A 19,501-nucleotide genomic window follows, 5' to 3' on the forward strand; every position below is an offset into this window, starting at 1 on the left:
ACTTAGAACCACTGTTCTCTACCCTAATCACTCCAGGGCCACACACCAGAAAACTCAGGACAGCCCCTACACCCCAGAGCCCAGGGAAGTTATTCAAATAGCCAATCCTAAGCCTGCTTACCCTTCCTCTCCTGTTCCTTCCCTTGGAATCCACACTAAAGGTCCTCACCTACCTTTCCCCTCACTCCCTCTGCCTCCCGGCTGACCCAGTGCTTCTCTGTGTGGCCTGCGTGGCACGCTGTGCCCCTCTCTCCTGGGAACCGGGCTAGTCAGCTTGGGCTGCCATAACAAATTGCCACAGGCTGGGTGGCTTAACAAGTATTTATTTCTTACAGTTCTAGAGGCTGGGAAGTACTAGGTGAAGGAGAATTCGGTTTCTGGTGAGGGCTCTCTCCCCGCCTTGTAGGCAGCTGCCTTCTCACTCTGTCCTCACATGGTGGAGAGAGAGAGAGTGAGAGAGAGAGAGAGAGGAGAGAGAGAGAGTGTGTGTGTGTGTGGAGAGAGAGAGAGAGGGAGGAGAGAGAGAGAGGAGAGAGAGAGAGGAGAGAGAGAGTGTGTGTGTGTGGAGAGAGAGAGAGAGTGTGTGTGTGTGTGTGTGTGTGTGGAGAGAGAGAGAGGGAGGAGAGAGAGAGAGAGAGAGGAGAGAGAGGAGAGAGAGAGGAGAGAGAGAGTGTGTGTGTGTGTGTGTGTGTGGAGAGAGAGAGAGGAGAGACAGACAGAGAGTGAGGGCGCACTCACTGGTGTCTCTTCCTCTTCCTATAAGGTCACTCATCCTATAGAATCAGGGCCCTGCCCTATGACCTCATTTAACCTTTATTACCTCCTTGGTAACTTTTATTACCTCCTGTTCTATCTCCAAAGACAGTCACATTGGGAATTAGGGCTTCAACATAGGAATTTTTTTGGCTTGGGGTTGGGAGAGCACAATTCAGTCTACAGGGGAACCATGAGTAACAAACTATCTTTTCAATGGCAGTAGGCTCCTTATCTATTGGCCTCACAATACCCGAATAGTAATAAAACCTGCATTTTAAAACATATGCCCCTGCACCCTGGGTCTGTGTGTGTGTGTGTGTGTGTGTGTGTGTGTAAGTTTAGGTCTCTTGTGGAGAAAGACCAGCTACTTCTGTGGTTACAAGGAGAATTATAAAATCTTTCCTAAGTTCTCCTTGAAATGGGTACAAGGTCTTCCCAGAGCACTTGTTCTTTAAATATTTTTAAATGGATACATATTTGTACATATTTATAGGGCCCATGAAGGGGTGGGTTGACCCTCCACACCTGTGGGTGTTTCTCGTTAGGTGGAACGAGAGACTTGGAAAAGAAAGAGACACAAAGTATAGAGAAAGAAAAAGGGGGCCCAGGGGACCGGCGTTCAGCATATGGAGGATCCACGCTGGCACCGGCCTCTGAGTTCCCTTAGTATTTATTGATGATTATCGGATGTGGCAGGATAATAGGATAATAGTGGAGAGAAGGTCAGCAGGTAAACATGTGAACAAATGTCTCTGCATCATAAACAAGGTAAAGAAAAAAGTGCTGCGCTTTTGATGTGCATATACATAAACATCTCAATGCCTTAAAGAGCAGTATTGCTGCCAGCGTGTCCCACCTCCAGCCCTAAGGCGGTTTTCCCCTATCTCAGTGGATGGAATATACAATCGGGCTTTACACCAAGACATTCCATTGCCCAGGCACAATCAGGAGACAGAAGCCTTCCTCTTATCTCAAAACTGCAGAGGCATTCCTTCCTCTTTTACTAATCCTCCTCAGCACAGACCCTTTACGGGTGTCGGGCTGGGGGGCGGTCAGGTCTTTCCCTTCCCACGAGGCCGAGGCCGTATTTCAGACGGTCACAAGGGAAGAAACCTTGGACAATACCTGGCTTTCCTAGGCAGAGGTCCCTGCGGCCTTCTGCAGTGTTTTGTGTCCCTGGGTACTTGAGATTAGGGAGTGGTAATGACTCTTAACAAGCATGCTGCCTTCAAGCATTTGTTTAACAAAGCACATCTTGCACAGCCCTTAATCCATTTAACCCTGAGTTGACACAGCACATGTTTCAGGGAGCACAGGGTTAGGGGTAGGGTTACAGATTAACAACATCTCAAGGCAGAAGAATTTTTCTTAGTACAGAACAAAATGGAGTCTCTTATGTCTACTTCTTTCTACACAGACACAGTAACAATCTGATCTCTCTTTCTTTTCCCCACAGGCCCATGTGATATTCTGTTGTATGCATAGCATGTGGAATGATCAAGTCGGGATTTAGGATGTCCATCACCTTATTTATCATTTCTATGTGTTGGAAACATCTTAAGTCCCCTCTTCTGGCTATTGTGAAATATAAAATACACTGTTGTTAACTATAGCCACCCTACTTTACCATCAGAACATTAGAACCTACTCCTTCTATCTCACTGTATGTTCGTACCCATTAACCAACCTGTTTTTATCCCCCTGATCCTCACACCTTTCCCAGCCACTGGTATTTATCATTCTACTCTCATCTCCATGAGATCAACTTTTCCACCTCCTACCCATGAGTGAGAACATGCGATATTTGTCTTTTTATACCTGGCTTATTTCCCGTAATATAATGACCTCCAGTTCCATCCATGTTGCTGCAAATGACGGGATTTCCTTCTTTTTGTGGCTGAATAGTATTTATTATGTATATACCACCTTTCTTTATCCATTCATCCATTGATGGACACTTAGGTTGATTCCGTATCTTGGCTATTGTGAATAGTGCTGTAATAAACACAGGGTGCAGATATCCCTTTGATATGCCGACTTCCTTTTCTTTGGATAAATACCTGGTAGTGGGATTGTTGGATTGTATGGTAATTCTATTTTTAGTTTTTGAGAAATCTCCATAGTCTTTCCTATAATGGCTGTACTAATTTACATTCCCACCAACAATTTATAACAACCAACAATTTCTCTGCCTCCTCAGCAGCAACTGTTATTTTTTCTTTTTGATAATAGCCCTCCTAACAGGGTAAGATGGTATCTTGTTCTTAAGTGTAGGTGCTCATCACAGTCACTGGGGAGCTTGTTAATGACACAGAGGCCAGGCTTCACTTTGCTGGTTCATTCCACATCATAGAGAGAGCCCGGGAATATGCATTTTTCCCATCACTTTGCATAATAACTGCCCAGAGAGCTTGATTGAAATGCAAATTTTATAGCCACAGCCCCAGGAATTCTAATTTTCAAGATCTGTGAAGGGCTAGAAATTTTCATTGTTAACAAGACTTTGGGACTCTAAGGACCATTGCTGTGGCTGCTCTTACAGCACTTTGAAATCTTTTAACATCAGGTATGTGGCTCCCATTCTTGGTTCCTGAGCCCCTAAGTACAGAAGGGGGCTCCCTCCTCTAACCTCACTAGTTGAAAGAGAAGAGGCAACTGACCAGTCACCTCTCTTGCTGTTCTCTGCTTAGCTCATCTGGGGCACGCTAGAGCCCAGGGAATAATTTCCTGTGAGAGAAGCTGTGGTTCAGCTACTTAACGAGGCCATGCAGCCATGGAGGTGGGTCTTGCAGAAAAGGATGAGGTATTGATGTATCCTCCTGTCCACGCTCTGGGCCTTTGTAGGCAAGCGTAACCCATCACGAGTAGTGCCCCTGCCTTCTCTACTCCTTGCCTGGACACTCCATGGCTTCTGGTTGGTCTTGGTGCACCTTTGGCTGTGGGGCCCCAGCTGGAGTGCAGTTATTCTCCAGCTGCAAGTGGCATGTCCTGAGTGTCTCAGGTTGCAGGAGGCTGCCTGGTCTGGTGACCCTCCAACTGGACTCTGGCTTCCCCTGTGCCAAAGGCTGTGTCTGGGTAGAACCACCAGTCCAAGCTCAGCGCTGTGCTCTAAGGCTCAAACAGCCCGTCATAATGCTGAGTTGCTTCTGCACAAGCGAGACTGTATCAGCTAGAGGAAATTTCTGCCCTGCTCCCTTTTCTAATCTAGAAAACAGATCAGAGAGTGGAAGGTCCTGGGCGCTAAAGGCCTTGACACTCAGGGCATGGGGACTGCTGGGGCAAACCTCACCCATCTCCCCTCCTTGCCCTTCAGGGCAAGGGAGCCGGACATTTCTGCTCTGGATGAAGCTCCTGCAGGAGTTGGGAATGACCAGACTAAGAGTTCATTGGCTTTAGGAAGGCCACCAGAATGAGGCTGACATTTTAATTGCCATCAAGTCATTATTCCAGTCTCGCCTGAAACCCTTTAGTAAGAGACTGAGGCTTTCCATAGCCGAGGTGGGTTCCCTAGACTTCTCCCACCATTTCCATCCTGAGCGGTGCTTGGGATTTTCTCTGAGTTGAGTGTGTGGTGCTAGGCAGAGACGGAACTCCTGCAGGGCTGGAGGAGCATTACTTGTGACTTCCTCTGCCCACCTGAAAAAATATCCTGCTATTTATGGACTTTTTGGATTCCAGTTAAGTGGCTTTGAGGGTGTGACTTAGCCCATCGCCCTGTGCACTACACCAGTGTTTGCAAACTTTCATGTGCCTGTCAGCCCCTAGGGGACCCTGTTAAATGGATATTTGGACTCCACAGGGCTGGGTGGGGGCCTGGGTGTGTGTATTCCTAACCTGCTGCTCCTTGGACCATGCTTTGAAAAGACAGGTCCTAAAAACTTGTCCACACAGGAATGCTTCTCATTCGTGCTTAAGCTTGGCTCCTGGGGAAGTGTGTGTTTGCTGAGTTAAAGTTGACTGATGCCCATCAGCAGCAGGCAAATTAGGCAAATGCTCTCTGTGTCATGAGCTGTCCTCACTGAACCCACAGAGCTGATGGGTGTTACTGGGGCCCCTCATTAGACCCCTGGCTTGGTTAAGCTGTGTTAACACGATGGAACCCTGGGAACAAGAGAAAGAATATAAGCATAGAGCGTCATTTTCCCAGGACCAAGAAATACCATTTGATTGAGCTAATTTACCCTCTAATGAAAGGATGAGTTGTCAGTTAAAATCCCACATCATTCACAATTCTCTGTGCTATTCTGCCTCCCTGTCTTTTGCTTGTGGAATTGACAAGGTGCAGGGAGAAGCAGTGACCATGGCTAAGAAGATGAAGATGCCCAGTGCCGCCAAAGAGCACGTTCAGTCCCAGGAGAAGGAACAAGCATGCACAGACACCTGCGTACTGCCTTCCTAATGAGCATCTCTTCATGTTTCAGATTCCATGCATTTGCCGAGAGAACAGAGTGTGTAGAATTTCCTGCATTCTCCACAAAGGATGGTGACGATGTAATGACTTGGAATTCAAGGAAACTGAAAGGAAAACTCCCTCCAGGTACCTGGAATCCAAAAGAAGTGGCATAGCTTATGTCCCGAATAGCCTCAGACGACATGGATCATTAGGAAGTAAAGTACGAGGGAGAGACTCCCCATGTCTTTTGTATAATATTATTAATGTGGTGCAAGAGCAGAGTTAATGGATATTAGTGGTGAGTTTGTCAGCATAGCAACCAGGCATAAGTTTACAATCCAGGGAAATGGCCTAAGGGATGTGTGTTTACTAACTTGAGAACCTGCTGGAGATGTGGCCCTGGGCCTGTCGATGCCGGAGTTAGTTCTTGGCAAGGCAGAGCCACTCTGCTGTGTGGATTAGTTGGGAGGCTGCAGAGAGGGTTCCTGCGGTTCTTGAGGGGGTTTCTGCTGTCCTCCCTGTGATGAAAGCAGGGCCTGTGGATGCAGCTTGAGGGACTGGCCTGCCCCTTGTGAGGGCCGAGGCCACACAGGAACCTTCACGGAGGCGGAATGAACTTCCGCTTTCATTCAGTGAATGTGATCAGAGAACTTAATGAGCACAGAGAATGAGGTCACCAAATCAGCGGGAAATAGGCTGTGATTCAGAAAAACAGTGAAAGGTTACTCAGAAAGCCAGGAGATGGGAGTTTCTTTTAAGCTGATGAAATTGCAAAGTGCTGAAGACTGAATAAACCCCACTGAGAAAAGGAGGGAAGGAACCCCCTGTTCGATTGTTGGATGAAGGGACCTGGTGGGTTGTTAGAAGTCTAAGAAAGCCCACCCCCACTCTCCCTCCTTTTAAATTATCAAACAGATTTCTAGCTTCATTATAAGGCAGAGGCTACTCTTTAGGGATAAGAGAGAAGCTGTAGCAACAGCTGCTTGAAAGATTTACGTAACGGTGCTGCAAAGGCTCCCAGGAGAAGGTTAGGTTTTCAGATGGAGATAAAAGTGAAGATGAGTCATGAGCCTGTTCCTGACACACACTTTGTAGATTCAAATTCTTGGTGTCCAAGCAGAGGAGGGGAGACGTTCCCATAGAGTTCACTGGAGGCACTACTTCACGTAATGGAAACCTTTGTTCCAATCATGAAGGGGACATCTCCAGAGAATTCGAGAAAATGCCAACATATAGGCAAGATCGATGCTAATCTAAGAAGAAATTAATTCAGGATGTATGTCATGCCTATTGAAAGTAATTTACAAGATTAGGCCTGGTGGGCAATGATTTAATCAGGGCAAAGAATGTGAGATGTTACTAGCAAACCAAGGTGGGCCAATTACTGGAAATGGGGTTTAGTCTTGGTCTCTGGATTCCTTGGCAACTTAGTTATAAAGGGAAATACAAACTGCATAGCTTACATTTTCAGCAGCTACCATCTTACCAGCCCTTTGAAGCATGCAAATTACATACAAAAACATTTTTCTTAGAATAAAATGCTTGGCATGGATCGTTGTTCTCAATCCTTTTCAGTGATCACATCTGAATTTGGGGGAAGAATCCCAAATCCTAAATACGTGATCTTGTCTCCTCTGTCCATCACAATGTCCCAGAAATGCCAACATTTTAAAGCCTACCTCTCCCACTCAAACTGCCCAGAAATCTTGACAGACTGTTTTGATTTGGAAAATGTGTGATTTCCCACCTCATCTGGGCCTCAGAGGCAGGTTTCTTCCCTTTATCTGATCACATCTCTCTCCGTTGCCATATCAGCCGTTTCAAGCATTTTCCACAACACTTTCCTCAGGCCATCCTCTCATTTGGTGGGGGAGTGACTTCTTACATTATTTTCTCCTCTATTGTATAGAAAATAGAGACTCTCAAGTAAGGGGTTGGAGAAGCATAGGTCAGAGGACTTTTCTGGCAATCTGAAGGAATTTCCTGCTATTATTGACTTTTTGGATACCAGATAATAGACTTTCAGGGTATGACTTACCATGACCCCATGCTCTGTACCAATGAAAAAAACTCTGCAGTTAAGATAAAGAATGTTTTTAAAAAAATTATAGTAGATTATATATGCCATAAATTTACTATCTTAACCACTCTTAAGCTGACAGTTCAGTAGTGTTAAGTACATTCCCATTGTTGTACACCCATCACCACCCTTTTCATCTTCCCAAACTGAAACCCTGCGCCCATTAAACAGTAACTTCCTATGTCTTTGTCTGTTCATGCTGCTATAGCAAAATACCCAAGCCTGGGTAATTTATAAAGAGAAACTTATTGCTCACGTTCTGGAGGCTGGGGAATCGAAGATCAAGGCACTAGCCGATTTGGGGTCTGGTGAAGGCTCACTCTGCTTCCAAGATGGTGCCTTGCTGCTGTATCTTTGGGAGGGGAGGAATGCTGTGCCCTCACAAGACAGAAGAGATGAAAGGGCCAAAAAAAAAAAAAAAAAAAAAGCCTCTTTTATAAGAGCACTAATCTTATTCAGGAGGGCTCCATCCTCATGACTTAATCACTTCCCAAAAGGCCCACTCTTAATACTGTGACATTGGGTATTAGGTTCCAATGTATGAATTTTGGAGGGACACATATATTCAAATCACAGCTCCCCATTTGTCCCACCCTCACCCCTAGCAACCGTCATTCTACTTTCTTTCTGTCTCCTTTCTGAATTTGACTACTCTAGGTAGTATCTCATAAATAGGTGCAATTACAGAGTATTTGTCCTTCTGCCACTGGCTTATTTCACTTAGCATAATGTCCTCAAGCTTTATCTATGTTGTAATATGTGTCAGAATTTCCGTCCTTTCTAAGGCTGATAATAGTCCATTATATGGATATACCACATCTTGTTTACTGATTCATCCACCCATGGACTTTTGGGTTGCTTCTGTCTTTTGTCTGTTGGGAACAATGTTATGAATATGGGTGTACAAAATAGCTCTTTGAGATTCTGCTTTTCATTCTTTTGGATATATACTCAGAATGGAAGTTCTGAATCATATATGGGGATTCTATTTTTAATTTTTTTTCCAGAAACCTTCATACTGTTTTCCATAGTGGCTGTACCATTTTACATTCCTACCAACAGTGCACAAAGTTCCCACATCCTGGCCAACACTTGTTATTTTCTCTATTTTTGATAGTAGCCATCCTAATGGGTGTGAGGCAATATCTCATTGTGGTTTTAATTTGGATTTCCCTAATGATTCATTATTTTGAGCATCTTTTCATGTGCTTGTTGAAATTGTGACACAATATTTTAAAGAGTCAAAGTTAATGCCACAAAAATCCATGATGATGAAAATATCACAATTTCAAATAAAGACAGGCTCCAACAAGACTCTATGAGGCCATATTGGAGGCTGAGGCAAGAGGAGAAATGTGTACCACTCTCTATATATATGGTTTTATTTATTATTTGTAATGATAATTTGTTTCTGGGTTATTAAGTTTAAAAATATTGAACAATTAAAAAGTGTATTAATACATTATTTTAAGTTTGAGTATTTTGGGAGTATATTTCTATCTCTCACTAAAGTTTTTATTCATCACACATACTTTCAAAGTTACTTTCTCACATTTCTTATAATTTACAACTCTGAATTGAAAATGAAATAAGAAATAGACTTAGAACATACTTTTTAATTGATGAATTTGTTTCCATCAAGATTAGGAGTGTAAAATAATGACAAATTCTGTTTTGGTACAAATAAAATAATGTAAATTATTTAAATTAAAAACATTCCTCCTTTTTAATTTTCTAGTATTTTTTCAACTACTTTAATGTTGGGAAAAAATTACCCATTGCAAATCCATGCCATCATGTGTGCAGGGGTGCACATCGCATTGCTCACCTTTGCCTCTGGCTCCAACATGGCTCCATGTGGCCCTGCTCAGCAGGCTCCTCCCCACCTTCTAACACCATCCACTTTCCTCTTCCACATGCACCTCATTTTCAAGCTCTGTCTGAATGTCTGCCATCTCTTAGGCCATGTGAACTTGCTCTCATGTAAGCTCTGGAAGATGCTCCTTTGCTTGCCTGCTTCCTTCCATGTAAACATTACCTTTCTGGGAAGCCTTCCGTGGCCAGTCTCTCCCGTCTGCCCTTTTAGGCTGCTTGTTGAGGCATCTGCTGCAGCATACAAGCCATAGACAGGACAGTACCTTTTAATGGTAATTTGGGAAGGTCCAGAAACTAGAGCAGGCAAGAAGGTCTGTTCACAAAGTCCTGTATGCTAGAGAGATCCATTAAAAATTCCATAATTGTATTTTTTCATGAGCTCGCCCGCATTTTCTTACACACTGGGGGAAAACGTGCAGAATTCCTGTTTTCCCCTGCTGCGTATGCCCCCTAAGCCCGGGAAGCACAGAGTGATGACAAATATGTGTGGGGTGGGGGGCGCAGATCTCATAATATCTCATGACATGGTCTCCACCATCTGCAACTCCTGAAGCAAATCTTGATGTTTCTAGAAAGGAATAATTACTCACCTGCGTAAGGGTGGGGCTAGGTTGCTGGCCTGCGCTGGGCTCCCAGGCCCTTGGTGCAGCTACCTGGCTGGGTGGTCAGAATCCCAGGGCCCCAAAAGCTGGGTGCCTGAACCTGGGCACGTGGCGGTCGTCTCACCTTTTACTTCCAGGGATGACTGCATGCCTTAGAGATTCTGCTTCCTCCCAGCACCGACCCATCCCATCCAGGAATGCTCACCAGCCTCAGATGAGCTCCCCTCCCTGGGGAGAGCAGGATCTTTGGCTTGGATGACCCGAAGCTGCCACTCATCTTCTAAGCCTCTCCTCCTCATAGCTGTCCTTCCCCTTGGCTTTCAGCCCAGAGTTGGCTGGGTCCCTGCCCGTGTTCCCACTCCTGGGGCATTGAATGGGGGAGGTGGGTGTTCTGTTAAGGAGCCAGCACCTTCCCTCCCATACTTCTCTGCATGAGAGCATTCCTGCCTCTTTCTCTCTTTATGATGGGCTTGGCTGTCTGCTGGAGAGGGTAAGGGGCACCAATGGAACGTAGATTATTATGGGACCAGAGCGATGCTCCTTTTTGGTGCTCCTCTGAACCACCCAGCCCCCAGCAGCTTGTCTTCCCTTCTTTGTTAATATGTGTGGATTTTCTTCATGGCCTGTGTCTACCATGAAATATTAATATTCATCTTACCCATAAGCAAAATAAGACAGAGTCACATTGAGCTTCCCTGAACTCTAGGAATTTTCCTTGGAAAAGATCCCTTTCCAAGACCGGACAACATTTTCCCCATTCTTGCCCTGGGGTCTGAGTTTCCCCTGTCCACAGTCTTATGGCATGTGCCCCAGGCCCCCTCACCAATGGCCAGTTAAGAGGTGGGACTGATGGGCAGGTAGCAGGGTCTCCTTGCCTTGGCGCCTGGCTCTCGGGGAATCTGTTGGACATTCCTCCTACCCAACTTCTGAAAGCCTTTTAAACATGGCAGCCGCCCATTGACTGTGGTGACACTTTTCATCTGCTCTGGTTGGCAGGGTTTCATGTGGTGCTGCTGAAGGAGACCTTTTTGCTTCAGAATCTGAAACAGAGGCCTGAAAAATCATCTTCTATGCTCCTCTGTTTCTGCGTGTATGCGTCCGTTTTGCACTGTGATAAAGGAACACCTGAGGCTGGGTAATTTATAAAGAAAAGAGGTTTATTTGGCTCAGCGTTCTGCAGGCTGTGCAAGCAGGGCACCAGCATCTGCTCAGCTTCTGGTAAGGCCTCAGGAAGCTTCCAAAAGCCTTTTAAACATGGCAGAAGGCAAAGGGGGAGCCAGTGCATTACGTGGAGAGAGAGGGAGTGAGAAGGGGGAGGACTCAGACTCTTTTTAACATCACATCTCATGGAAACTCATTACCACAGAGAGGGAGGGCACCAAGTCATCCAGGAGGGATCTGTCCTTGTCACCCACACACCTTCCACCAGGCCCCATCTCTGATACTGGGGATCACATGTCAACATGAGATTTGGAGAGGACAGACATCCAAACTCTACCACTGGGCATTCTTGGGAGTCAGGGAAACTCATCTTTTAAGCAAACTCCAAATGGCCTTCCTGCTGGCCACTTAACACCTGACCAGGGCTTAAAAGTATTCTGTGATATTCTTTGAACCTTAATCTTATCACGATGTTCTCCAAGTCAGCAGTGACTTCCAGGAGGCCACACCCCTCTCTGCCCACCAGGTAGTCATGGTCTTAGCTGTCCCCTCCGGAAGAACTGGCTCCAGTGCATTGGTTGTGTAGGTGACACTGCCTGAGGTCCTGGAAGACCCAAGTGAGGCCCCCTAAGTGGCAGATTTGAATTTCTGGTCACCAAAACAAGGCCGATTACTTACTTTGATTTCTAGAATTCAGTTTAACTTTTTATTCCAGTCTCCTCTCCTCTGGATGGGTGGGAAATAAAGCTCAGTCCTTGTCCCCATCCCGAGCTTTACCCACAGTTTGGAGACCCTAGGCAGTGTTTATGCATCAGGGGGTGGGGTCTAGTCATTGGATATCTGTTCTGGAAAGTCACCCCATAAATACCCCTTGTCCCTGCCTTATTGCCGCTTCAGGCTGAATAGCTCTCTGCTGCTCCCGTGCTGGGCTGTGGATGTGGAAATCTTTTGTAGACCCTGCCCCGCCTCCCTGGGTTCCCCCCATGCAGCCTTCCTCCCAGGGTGCTGCAAAGAACTGAGGCCAGTTCCTGTCTTCTCTTGGGGCCTGTCTCCTGTTCTCCTCCAAGCCAAAGGCAAGCTCCCTTTTATCTGAGAAAAAGCCTGGCTCCTTCCAGCTTCTTCAAAGCTACCTGCTTTGTAAACCGTAATACCTCTCCTAGGGGTTTAGGCTTAAAAAAACCTGAATGTCTTGCAGCCTACTTCATCTTTCTACACTGCCATAGGCTTCCCTGGGGGCAAGTTTGCAATGAGCCTGGTATCTGCTCAAGTGTGGAGGAGGAGATAGAGAGGGGAAAACAGATTATTATCGCAGAATATGATCCCTCCATGTGCATAAATGTGACCTTCTGTAAGTGCCAGGGGTATGATGTTAAATCCTAACAGATGGCTCTTCTGTGGAGGTGGAGACCACTGAGATAACTTAATTAGTTACTTTGTTTTTTGATGTTCTAAAATAACACTTCAAGAATAGATGCTGGAGAATGATAAATGAAGAGTTGGCAGTCTCTTGAGTGAGGCATGCAGCTCTAGAGTACGATTTGGAAGCCACTGGCCATATGTGGCTGGAGAGCACTCGGAATGGAGCGAGTCCAAATTGAGATGTACTGTGAAAGTAAAATACACACTAGATTCCAAGGATTTAGTGTAAAACATATAAATCATCACATTAACAATTTTAAATATAGAGGATAAATCAAAATGATAACATGTATATGTTGAGTTATATCAAATATATATATATATTTGTTTTGAGAGGGAGTCTCTCTGTCACCCAGGCTGGAGTGCAGTGGCATGATCTTGGCTCACTGCAACCTCCATCTCCTGGGTTCAAGTGATTCTCCTGCCTCAGTCTCCTCAGTAGCTGGGATTACATGCGCCCGCCACCACGCCAGGCTAAATTTTGTGTTTTAGTGGAGACGAGGTTTCACCATGTTGGCCAGGCTGGTCATGAACTCCTGACCTCAAGTGATCTACCAGCCTTGGCCTCCCAAAGTGTTGAGATTACAGGCGTGAGCCACCATGCCTGGCCAAGTTATATCAAGTATATTAATAAAATTAAGTTCACCTGTTTCTTTTTACTTTCTAAACTGTAGCTACTAGAAAATTTAAAGTTATATATGTGGTTCACATCATATGTCTATTGGGTAGCACTGCTGTAGCTGTGTACCCCTGAGCATGTTATTTAAGTTTTCTGCCTTATTTTCTTCATATGTAAAATGGGAATAATATGTTGTTTCTATTATGCTATATTAGCTGTGTTACATGGTGGGGAGGCAGAGAGGAATGAGGCACTGTCCTATATTCAGGGAACTCAAATATAGTAAAATAAAAAAAACCTGGGCTTTGGAGTCAGACCTGTATGAATTTGTCACTTATTAGCTGTGTGATTTCAAAGTACTTAGCTTAACTAACTGGAGCTTCTGCTTTCTTTTCTTTTCTTTTCTTTTTTTCTTTTTTCTTTTTTTTTTTTTTTTTTGAGACATGGTTTGCTGTGTCACCCAGACTGGAGTGCAGTGGCACCATTATAGCTCACTGCAGCCTCAACCTCCTTTGCTCAAGCAATCCTCCCATCTCAGCCTCCCGAGTAGCTGGGACTACAGGTTGTGCACCACTATGCCTGGCTACATTTTTTTTATTTTTTGTAGAGACTGGGGTCACTATGTTGTCCAGGCTGGTCTCGAACTCCTGGCCTCAAGGAATCCCCCCACCTTGGCCTCTCAAAGTGCTGGGATGACAGGCTGCTTTCTCCTTTATGAATGGGGTAATAATGTTTACCTTATAGCTTGTTAGGAATTTATCTCTATATAAGAATATATATTAATACATGTATGTATGCATATATATGTATGCATGGATGGATATATATGTATGTATGCATGGTTATATGTGTGTACGTGCATATATATGAAAAATGTTTTCTATGGTATCCAGCACACAGTTAACCAATCAATAAATTATAGTTGTCATTATTGTCATAACCATCATCATTTGCAGTTACCCTGTTAATGTTATTATCACTAGGTAAACAACTTAAAAACTAACTCTTATTATCTTTACTTCTCTTCTGTAATCATAATTCCTACTTTTATTTTTTAGTTCTGTCACTAAATATATTGTACTCAGTTCCCAATTCTAGTCCATTCCATTTACTTTGGTTTCCTGAGTTCTCTCTTGGTTGGCTGAAGTTCCTCTTCTAGTCATTTCTTCAAGAAGGGTTTCCTTCCATTCAAGGAATAATGGTGCCCGCAGGGTTTTCTTTCTTTCTTTTCTTTTTTTTTTTTTGTTGAGCTGGAGTCTTGCTCTGTGGCCCAGGCTGGAGTGCAGTGGTGTGATCTCGACTCACTGCAACCTCCGGCTCCCAGGCTCAAGCGATTCTCCTGCCTCAGCCTCCCAAGTAGCTGGGCTTAACAGGTGGCTGCCACCACGCCTAGCTAATTTTTGTATTTTTAGTAGAGACGGGGTTTTGCCATGTTGACTAGTCTGGTCTTGAACTCCTGACCTCAGGTGATTCACCCACCTCCGCCTCCCAAAGTGCTGGGATTACAGGCGTGAGCCACCCACGCCTGGTTATCCCCAGAGTTTTCAAATGTCCTTCTCTGCAGTCTTTGCACACTGAAAGGACAGCCTGGCTGCTATGATGCCCTTGGCTCACTTTTCTCCCTTGAGTGGCTCAGGAGCTGTGCTCCCACATCCTCTCTGCTGCGTGCTGCTGAGGCGAAATCTGAGGCCAGCTCGATTAGTTTTTCTTTTATGAGTGACTTTATCTTTTTTGATCTTTAAAGTCCATTAAGTGTTAGGATTTCTCTCAATGCTGGCTGCTGTGGCCGATTTTCCCTGGCCTACAGTGTACCCTTTCCATCTGTATACTCCAGACTTCTATTTTAGACAAGATTCCTTAGATTGTATCTTTAAATATTTGTCCTGTTCCATTTTATTCTTATTTTAAATTGGACACATATATTACATGTTGCTTTGTATGTGCCAGGCACTCTTCCAGCCTCTTACCAAATTCCAGCTCACTCAGTCTTCATAACATACTCCCATGGAGTAGGTACCGTTATTATTTTCATTTTAGTGATGGAGAAACCAAAACAGAAGGTGGTTGAGAAACTTGTCCAAATTCACATAACTATTAATAGCACGTGGCCGAGTCAGGATTCAAACTCAAGACTGTTTGTTCTCATAACCATTGTGTTATGCTGGTTTTCTTCAGAGACTCATTTTATCTGTCTGGTGTATCTCCTTTAACAGTCTTCTACATCTATTATTTTCTCTCTGACATTTTTAAGCACTTTATTTCTGCTTGCGTTCACCCTCTGTGGTTTCTCATAGTGAGTTCCATAGCACTTTTTTTTCATTGAGCTTACATCGATTTCATCTTAACTGCTGTGATTTTTTTTCCTCTTTCCTGGGTGGTCTTTTTTTTTGAGACAGGTTCTCTGTTGCCTAGGCTGGAATGCAGTGACGTGATCAAAGATCACTGCAACCTTAAACTCCTGGGTTCAAGGGATCTTCCTGCCTCAGCCTTCTAAAGCCCTGGGACTACAGGCACATGCCACCATGCCAAGATAATTTTTTATTTTTGCAGAGATTGGGGTTGGGTTTGGGGGGAGTCTCGCTATGTTTTCCAGGCTGGTCTCAAACTCCTGGCCTCAAGTGATCTTCCCACCTTGGCCTCGCAAACTGCTGGGATTACAGGTATGAGCCACTGCACCTGGCCCTTTCCTAATTTTTTTTTATATTTCATCTTTTCTTGTTGCCTTCCCATTTCATTTTTGAGTTCTTGAAATTCTGCTTTGTGTTCTTTCCTCAAGGAGATGATGGCTTCATATAGATATTTAATTCACAGAAAAAATATTGGATCATAATTGTAAGGACTCCTTGGTAACATTTTTAGTGAGTGTTCTTCTTCTTGGTAGTTTTACTGCTCTTTTCCCTGTAAGTTTCTTATAGTATTCTTGTTTGGATGCTGTGTACCAGCTTCCATTTTATTGATCACCATGGAATGGACACAAGCTATCTGCAGGCATGTCCTAGGGGAGGAATGGTAGGGAAGGGGCTAAGATAGCCATCTATGCTTCACAACTCAGGGGCTCTCTGCTTTTTTGCTGCTGCAGGGACAGAGTGGTTCCTGCATGTAAGTTTGCTCTGGGTGATGCTTTGCGAAGCCCTACCTCTTTGCCTCTCTTAACCAAGTAGGCAGATTTTGCTGTTAGCACTTGTCATTGAGGTTCTGGCATCCAGGTTGCCAACAAGGCTCACCTTTGACTGTGGGTGAGGCACCCCCACTTCCTCAGAGCTGCCACAGCCCTCTTGACCACTCTGGGTACACATTCTCTGTGCTTTCTTCTGCATTGCTTCTGCCCCATCTCAGCTGTTCTCCACAGCCCTTATCAGTATGTTATTTTTGTCTCCTAGTTTGGAGGAAAAACGGTGTTTCTGTTTTCTTTTCCATTCTCATTTCCCCTCATAATTTCTAGAAAAGGGAAACAGTATTGACTTATATAGCTTTGTTCATCCTGGAAGTAAAGGCTAAGTATAAACGTTCCAAGATGTATGAAGGCGTGGGCTCTAAGAGCAAATGTGGAACCTGATGTCTTCATCGACTGTGTGGAGTGGACAGTGTCAGTCACTTTTTTTGGTCATAGGGTTATGTGGCATACATTATGTTGCCACTCACTTAAATAAAATTGATAAAGTATCATTTGAATACTTAGCCCATCTATTCCTAATTTTGCAAATTCCAAAATAACTTTTGAAAGCATGATATACAATTGTGGTGTTTTAAAAGAGAATATAATTTGTAATATTAGAAAATAACTTTCATCTTTTGTTTTGTTCTCTTACTACTACATCAAATATCTCCTGATGTAATTAATTAGAAACCATGATGTTTCTAATTATTGGACCAGGGAAGTGTTGCTAGGTGCATGCATACATTATCTCATTTGTATGAGGCTGGGGGTCTGAACCCAGGGTGTCAGGAGCACCTGACTATATTGCACTCTGCAGACATAATACAGACAATTTGGAAAATATGGAGAAGAAAGGAAAAGAAACATTCTTGCCATCCAGATATTTACACCTTTGAATATTTTGGTATATTTCCTACCAGTCTTCTTACTATATACTTAAAAATAATTAAAGCATAAATATATTATTGTACAAATTGAATATTGAATTTTCTACTTAATGTAGAATCAAGTATTTTCCCACATTACTATAAAATTTTTGTAGTTGACATTAAAAATATCAAATACTTCATTAAAGTCATATATTAGAGTTTTGTCAGTCATTTCCTATTAGACATTTGGGTAATTTCAATGTTCTTTTGCTATTAGAGATCATACTGCACTTACCTTTTGTGTGGTGTATTTTTTTCTTTTTTTTATTATTATTATACTTTAAGTTTTAGGGTACATGTGTACAATGTGCCGGTTTGTTACATATGTATACATGTGCCATGTTGGTGTGCTGCACCCATTAACTCGTCATTTACATTAGATATATCTCCTAATGCTATCACTCCCCCCTCCCCTCACCCCACAACAGGCCCCCGTGTGTGATGTTCCCCTTCCTGTATCCGAGTGTTCTCATTGTTCAATTCCCTATTCAATTCCCTATGAGTGAGAACATGCCGTGTTTGGTTTTTAGTCCTTGAGATAGTTTGCTGAGAATGATGGTTTCCATCTTCATCCATGTCCCTACAAAGGACAGGAACTCATCCTTTTTTATGGCTGCATAGTATTCCATGGTGTATATGTGTTGTGTGGTGTATTTACTCCTGTAGTTTAGATTTTTTAAAACATAGATTTCTGGTAGTGAAAATACTGAATCAAAATGTTTGAACATTGTGGGGTAATCTCTCATGTTTAATTGCTTTCCAAAAAATATTTTAAGACAATACAATTCACACCCATTTCACAGAACCTGAATTAGCATAAAAATAGTATCTCATTGTTTCCACCTGAATTTCTTTGATGATGAACTTAGTGTCAATTAGTATTAAACAGTAGTGAAGTTGAACATTTTTGGATTTGTTAACTTCTTTTGTAAACTGCCTGTTCGTCGATTACCCTTTTACTTGTGGGGGTCTTGTGTTTCTTATCACATCGTGTGAACAGTCTTTGGTGTATTACATATGGATAATTTATGTTGGTCATTGTGTTCCTTTTCATTTGGGCTATTTTTTACAGGCAACCATAAAATTTGCACAGTAACTGTAACCTATAAATCCTGCAGCTCCTTCGTAACTGTATTTCTTCTGCTTTTGGTTCCTTATGGCCTGAGTTTAAAACAAAAGCAAAAATTGTTTTGGTCCTTCTAGATTTATTTTGAAGTATGGTGTGATGTGGGAATATAAGTGGATTTTCCCTAAAATATGTAACAACTGCCTTCACACCACTCACACACCCTTTCTCCACTGACCTCTGTGCTGCTTTTGCAATATATTATATTCTTCTATATGACGCTTGCTCCTGGACCATCTGCTATGCTTCAGGGCTCTTTCTCTTTCTAGTCTGAGGTTGGTCATGACCATTTGAACATAATTTGTTTTTCTACCTACCCTGTATATTTATCGTAGATGTGAAGAATGGGCTTCACGTTATCCAAATAAACGTTCACTTTGAATGTCGCTTGCTGGACTGACTCTTCTAAGGCGAGTGCACATGTGCTTGGTTTCTGTGCTGTCTCATTCAAGGCACACTATTTTTCTCGTAGTATTTATTGACATTCTAAGCTTTTTGGGTTTTGCTCCAAGTACATTTTTCTTCTCTCTTCCTTGGTTTGTTGACATAATTTGGTTAGCTCCAGTGATACACTTTGAAAGAAAAAAGATTGAGCTGTATCAGCAGTTTGCTTACTGCAGCTTTGCTTTTTGGTGTATTAAAGCCTTAAAAATTTTGAAACAATAATATTATTGTTACTGGTGGAGGGCATCCAGGTCCTTGGCCTTTTGAAGAAAGAATTGGACAAAAGTCATAAACAAAGCAAGGAAAACATGAAGCAACAAAAGCAGGGATTTATTGAAAATGAAAGTACCCTCCACAGCGTGTGAGCTGGCTGAGCATAGGGCCTCAAGAGCCCAGTTACAGAATTTTCTGGTGTTTAAACACCCTCTAGAGGTTTCTCATTGGCCACTTGGTGTACACCCCATGCAAATGAAGTAGTGGCCTGCAGTCAGTCTGATTGATTGTGGAAAGAAACCAGTCAGAAGCTGACATGAAGTTGCAAAGGTTACACCTTATGCAAACATCTGATCGATTGTAGAAAGCAACCAATCAGAAGTACTTTCAATTTTCCATCTGCCAGGCAAAAAAGGTGTGTGAGGGTGGGGTTTACAAAGGGAGTACCTCTGGTTCTTCTGTTACTTAGGTGTGGAAAGTTGGGGTTTTCCTTTTGATTTAGTTCTAGGAAGTCACTGTGAATCGGCCTTAGGTTCCCTGCCTCCAGACCCTATTCCCCTGCCTCATTATCAATTATCAACTGGAGATTTAAAAAGCTATAATTGTTTTTGAAAGTTTTCAAAGGACTTTGGACTGCTCTAACCTAAATTACTAAAGCCTAGATAACTAGATAGATGCATTGCTACAAGTTCTGATTTCACTTAATTTTGATGTTTGATACTCATTG

At 43.3% G+C, this 19,501-nt stretch overlaps 1 protein-coding gene across 6 annotated transcripts in view; it reads left to right on the forward strand.

The window, feature by feature from the left end:
* The window catches only part of VWA3B (von Willebrand factor A domain containing 3B), a 224,625-nt gene that overhangs the window by 46,893 nt on the left and 158,231 nt on the right, over window positions 1–19,501 (forward strand). For all 6 annotated transcript variants that reach the window (XR_008522064.1, XR_008522066.1, XR_008522065.1 and 3 more), the window contains exon 7: window positions 5,178–5,293. Coding sequence is in view for 3 of the 6 variants with exons in the window: in XM_024242354.2 (XP_024098122.2) it covers window positions 5,178–5,293 (116 nt within the window). In the remaining 3 variants the exon portion in view is untranslated. The remainder of the gene's footprint in view (window positions 1–5,177; window positions 5,294–19,501) is intronic.

Source organism: Pongo abelii, chromosome 12, assembly GCF_028885655.2.
Source record: "Pongo abelii isolate AG06213 chromosome 12, NHGRI_mPonAbe1-v2.0_pri, whole genome shotgun sequence".
Lineage (NCBI taxonomy): Eukaryota > Metazoa > Chordata > Mammalia > Primates > Hominidae > Pongo > Pongo abelii.